We start from the raw sequence: 6,000 nt of genomic DNA, 5'->3' as shown, positions 1-6,000 counted from the left end.
CTGTGCCTGAACCTTCTGGTTCTGTTCAACAGACTGAATGGATGTTATTGTTCCCTGTTTAATCCCTTTCTTTATCTTATTTTTGTCTTCAAACCTTTTTGTTTTCTTTCAGCCAGAATCTGTAGAGGTTCTGCCTTTTGGTTGTCTGTGGTATTCTTTGTTAATTCCTGCTCAGATGGAATGATTTGAAAAATACCTTGTGGAATCCAGTTAGAAATATCTTGCAGACTCAACTTGTAGGGACAGAAGTGAGAATGAATAAATGAACTTTAAGAGAAAATTATTTTAAGTTTGAAAAGTAAGGTGGCAATCTAACCTGTGCAGGCTTTCTAAGTATTCAACTGCAAAATTGGATTTAATTATAAAGCATTAAAGGAAATACTAAAGTAGAGGTATTCTACAACTAAATTAGATTAGAACAGAAAGACAGAGGAAATGACTAGAGAAATGTCCATTATCTATACTTAGATAATAACTGGCAGCAATGTACCTATTACTTCTGCTTAGTAAAAAAGGCAGGAAAGTATGAAAACCACATGAAATCATTTGCTAAAAGTCCAGTCTGGAGCACTTGTATCTTAGGTTCTTGAACAGTAAAATTCACTTTCTGTCTTTCTCTGGTGATGTGCCTTCTTTAGAAATGAAAGTTAGAAATCTGAAATGCTGAAATGTATCCTTGAATGTAGGCAGTGAATGGTGTGTCACAAAACTGTGTAGTATGAGTTTGGTCTTTTTTATGTCTGTGCTGAGTGAATGTGTCTGACTACAGAATTTATATACGTATATGTGTGGTTTGGAAGTTCAAATTGTTATCTTGACTTGCTACTCTATATTAAGAGTTTTAAATCTTAAGATGACAAATAGTTCAATATAGGTGTATGCTCAGGCAGGTTTATGCTATTTTAGAGTTCACAGCTTTAAACTTAATTTCTGTTCTTTACTGTTTTCCCAGAAATTGAAGTGTCAAGCACGAGGGTCTTCACCAGATATTAGGCAGATAGATCTGGATGTAAACCGAACCTACAGAGATCATATCATGTTCCGAGACAGATATGGTGTTAAGTAAGTAAATAAAGGTTTTGTTTTGCTTAACTTAAAACTGGCTTCCAGTCTGCCTCTGTGGGCATGTTGAATGTAAACTCCAAACTTCCAGAGCAGGATTGTTCCTGTGCATTGATGTCATTGACACTACCAGCTCCATTACTAATGCAAAACCAGATGGTCACTTCCAACCAATTCATTTTCTCTCACTATGAGGTGGTCAGTACCATTTCAAAGAAAATAATCTCTAAACTCTTCTCATCTTGTTTTGCATTTAATAAAGAGTCTCAGGTATTGTAAATACAAAAAATGAGAATTACAAGCTAAAAAATTAAGATACATTACACAGTCATTTTATTTGTGTATTTTCAAAAGCAAAATAACTTTTTGTGTCTCTGATAACTTTTAGCTTCCCAGAGGTTTTAGCCTTACTTTGGATTTTATATCCCCCCTTCTGCTAGTCTCTAATTCAGAACCAAATAAAGCACTATTTTATATGTAAGCATTTAATTATTTCCAAATGTAGGCCTTAATGCTTTTGGATTTCTTAAAAAAATTTATTTTGGACTGTCATTGGATGAGGAATATTAGGCAGCTGTCGCCTTTAGAAGTGCTTAATAGTGAAGTAAATGGTGATGCAAACGTCAGTATTGTTGCTGGCTTGCAACATCAGCACCCTGCTGAGATGAAGAGGGTATTTTTCCCTTCTGTGACTGTATTGGTTCAATTTTTAATCTCCTTTTCTGTCCAAGGCAGATTCTACAGTAGTCTGCTATTTTCAAAAGCAATAATCAAAGCACTATGGACTTCAATGTGATAATAAACCAAACCTTTTCTTAAGAAAATTATTATTCTAGGTATTTTGTGGACAAGTTTTAAATATGGGGAATTTTTTTGATGGCTGCAACAGAGGATGGAGTGTGAAGCAGAAATTCCCACATTGAGAGCTGTTCTGTGCAGCCACTGCAGCCTAGCTGTGTTTGTGCAGAGCTGTCTGTGCCTGAGCCTCTCAGTAGCCCTGACATGGTGCCATGCAAAAATAACTGTGTTGCTTCTGGGCCTCAGTTAGTTTTTATGCACACGTTTTAGATGTTAGCAGAAGCTCACTACCTCAGCAGTCTGGGGCTAACACAGGCAGAGCCAGCTCCAGGCCCTGTAGCTGTGTTGTAAGCATGCCCTCAGAGTCCACAGGAAAGCCTCTGGCTGCATAAGGCAATTTCACACTTGGAATAGATATTGGAAGTATTGTACATATATTATGCATTTCCAGTGGTGCCTCGATGAAAAATTCAGAAATCCTTTTCACATAGCAATGAAATAAAAGTCCCCTGGGTAAATCAATAGCTTGTCTGAGTTTTAAGTAGACTGTATGACTTTGGAGGTTTGTCCTGTTGCAGGTCTTTAGTGGTATCATCTATTGTAAGTAGTACTAAAATTACTATTATTTCATATGTCTTGCTGTGAATGAGATTGAGCTCTTTAATGTTCCATTTCATATGGTCAACTGAAGATTTAGAAGGTTCCTGTGTACATTTGGGACCTTTTAGTTTGCCCTTGTAAAATAAGACTCCAGTTAACATCTAGTACTTTAGCCATTCTTCAGTAAAATGTAACCTAAGCTTCAGTTCTGAAATAGGGCAAATGAAAATGCCGTAAGTGGGATGTTTTGGTAAAACTCTCCATCCTCTTCCCAATAGAAAATACACAGCTTATCCTTATGCTTTCTTTTTTTAACCTGCCAATATCTGTTTCCATACATTTGATTAGTGACAGGCAGAGAGAATTTCACTGGACAGAAAAGGACAGTATGCAAAACTCAGCAGTGAAATTTTAGCAGTTATAGTTGTAGATGAATATAGGCACTCAGGTTTCCAAATTGTTTCCCCAGCAAATCACAAAAGTAAGCGTGGGTTTAAAAATTCATGATGAGAGCTTTCCACTATTACTGTGATAGCCCAATTTGAGAAGAGCAGAGGGTATGGGTGTGGGGTTTTTTTTTGGGTGGGGAGGGAAGGATTGTGTTTAGTTGGGGTTTGTGTGTGTGGGTTTTTTTGTGTTTTTTTTTGTCTTACTACCTTCACAAGTTAGACTGGTTTTATCAAAAGCAACGGACCTATACAAAGCTCTTTGTAATTCTCACTCTGATGTCCATATACATCATACACTCTAGAGGACTGAGCATAAGATACCAAGCCAGAGTATCAATTGAAGTATTGTAGGTATTTTTTGACTTGTCTGATTGAAAACATGTTGAAAAGTGCTCATTGTAATGTTGGTTTGAAATTAGAAGCATATATAACTGTTAACTGTGGTTTATCCTGTTCTTTAGTGCTAGACAAGTTAAATTGGCAAAACAGGTTTCCAAAACATAGTTTACTTGTTTTATGTTTTTCTGTTTTTACAAGAGACAATATTATAGTTCTTTCCTTTTCTACTCTTATTTCTCCAGGCAACAGTCTTTATTCCATGTTTTAGCAGCATATTCCATATATAATACGGTAAGTTGTGTACCTTCACACTTAAATAAGCTTTCTCTGAATGTGTCATAAGGTGACATTTTCTTTCTCCATTAAAAACAAAACCAAAACCAAAATTAAAAACCCCAACAAACCAGACAGCCAATAAACATTTCAGAGACCTTTGGAAATACATAGAAACAAATTATTGGATGATGTGTTGAGCTGAAGTTAAAGTGTATTAACTAGAAGTATCTTATTGGGTGGACTGAATGCTGCCTACAGTTCAACTGAAACTAAGTATTGTGTCTAGTAATAGTAATGAACTTGTGCTGTGCTGAATTTTTATACCAGTGATATTTTCCCCCCATTATATTGTATTCCTCCCCATTATATTCTATTCCTCCCATTCATTTGAGTGACGGGAAGGAAAATGGACTGCAGGAAGGTGCATGTTGGAGTAAACAGACATGCTTCATAGCCTGGAGGGTTCTAACAAATGGAAAATTGTTTGAAAGGTTGCATCTGCTTTACTTAAGCCCTCAGCCTTGGCTGCAGCCCTGGATGAGGATTTGTTAGAGTTAGGTTCCCAGATTGTATCATAAGGGTCAGAAACTTAGCAATGTCTTTTGACTGCATGGTAAAAATAGAAGAAACAGAAATGCTGTCACGTCCTCATTTAACTCTGAGTTTAATGCACTATGCCCTCACTCCTTGTGCATCTTTCATCTTATATTTTTTATATTTCTTTGTGTGTACATCTTTCATTTTATATTCAGCAGCAGCTCCCTAGAATTCAATGTAAAAATATGTATAATTAAGAAGAAGAAAGTGGAGTTAAGCAATTACTCTAATTAAACAATACTTTGTTTCATATTTCAAAGTTGTAGCAAATGTAACCTTTCTGTCCTGTTTCAGTTTCTGTCTCCTCACAATTGTTGGCCCATAGAAGAGTTTATGTAGCTGGAACTTGTTGTCTTTCACTTGCTATTTTGTCTTAAGCTTTTCTTTGTAAGCAGCCTTGACGAACTGAGAAATAGAACTCTGTAAGGACCTTTATATATCTCCTGTAGAATGTTGGACTGCTAGTCTCAAGTTGCATGAAAAATATGAAAATCAACTATTAAAGTCTAATAGTGGGAATACTGCAGTGAGGTTTTTATTTTGCACTTATAATGTTGCACTTTTCCTCTTAATGTATATCAGTTCTCATGCTTTGGTTTCACCTCTAGAGCAAAGTTCTACTTAGAACTTGTAAGCCTGAAAAAACTTACTCAGTGATTGTTGAATAATAGTAGTTGTCTGTACAAATACTTTATCAGTAGTGTTATCTGAGCAGCAAAATGGTAGTGACAGTTGGTTCCTGCCATAAAAGTCAAAATTAATAGCAGAGGAAATACTCCAGTTCAGCTTTGGAACAATAAAATTGTTTTCTTCGGATTTACTCCATCTGCTTGCTGTGGGCTGCTAAAATTGAGGAAGTTAATAGTTACAAGTCACTCTTGAAAAGCCCTGTTTTTATCAGATGATGCCCTGACTGTAAAGCAAACAAAACAAGATCTCCTCCCCCAAAAACCCAAATTAGAACTGCTTGGAAAACACATTCAGAGAAGAAGATGATACATTTACTTGAAATTATTAGTACTGACAATGATTTTGTGCATCAGTAGAGCGTTCTAATGAACAATCAAGACTTCCAGTTTACTTTTCAGTTGGAGTGTTGTGCATCTTCCCTTCTATCTGTCAGTGTTTTAAATGTTTTAATATTAGGTGTGTTTGGTGGTGTAATGGTGGAACTTAATGCCATCAGGATAGGGGTCATCTTTTCTCAGCTAGCTCAAGTTAAGACTAAGAGCTCATGGTTATGAGGCTTTTGTTTTCAGCATTTTAACATTTTCACTGTCTGATTTTTCAGGAAGTTGGATACTGTCAAGGAATGAGCCAGATCACAGCTTTACTCCTTATGTACATGAATGAAGAAGATGCCTTCTGGGCTTTGGTGAAACTTCTCTCTGGTCCAAAGCATGCTATGCATGGTATGGAGTTTCATGTCACTTAGTATGTATTAGGTTTCAGCCTGCCCTATTTAAGTTGGAATTTGTTTTGAAAATGGAACTGTGCTGTTCTGGCTGTCTAGTCAAAATAAGACCTAATGGGAGCTTTATTCTGGGGGGGCTGTTGGATGTTACTGGAGCTCTCACCTGTAATGGTAAGTAGTTGTTTTCATATTTGATGTCTTTCAAATAGTTCTAAATGAAAATCAGATGGTTTCCTTTCCTCTTAATTTCCTGGGGAATGTAACCAATTGAAAGATGGTTATGTAGGCATCTATATAGCAATAAAACAGTAGTGAAAACCTAATATGGAATGTGCTAAATAATACTGGGGCTGTGCTATCATTTAGCAGGACAGGAAACTAGGAAAAAATGGGCTTTTATCTAGGCAATAACTTTGGGTTTCTTGGTTCTATTTCTGCCTTGCACAGCATTTCCTGCTCTCACGG

General features: G+C 36.4%; 1 protein-coding gene across 1 annotated transcript in view; it reads left to right on the top strand.

Moving 5' to 3' along the window:
• USP6NL (USP6 N-terminal like) overlaps positions 1 to 6,000 on the top strand; it is a gene marked incomplete at its 5' end in the record, with an annotated part of 66,323 nt that overhangs the window by 38,523 nt on the left and 21,800 nt on the right. Inside the window, 3 exons of the mRNA XM_008939573.1 lie at positions 953 to 1,062; positions 3,491 to 3,539; positions 5,413 to 5,533. Coding sequence (XP_008937821.1) covers positions 953 to 1,062; positions 3,491 to 3,539; positions 5,413 to 5,533 — 280 coding nt within the window. The remainder of the gene's footprint in view (positions 1 to 952; positions 1,063 to 3,490; positions 3,540 to 5,412; positions 5,534 to 6,000) is intronic.

Source organism: Merops nubicus, unplaced genomic scaffold (genome assembly GCF_000691845.1).
Source record: "Merops nubicus isolate BGI_N331 unplaced genomic scaffold, ASM69184v1 scaffold6934, whole genome shotgun sequence".
Taxonomy (NCBI): domain Eukaryota; kingdom Metazoa; phylum Chordata; class Aves; order Coraciiformes; family Meropidae; genus Merops; species Merops nubicus.
The sequence above is the reverse complement of the archived record's forward strand: the minus strand, read 5'-3'. Positions and strand labels throughout refer to the sequence as shown.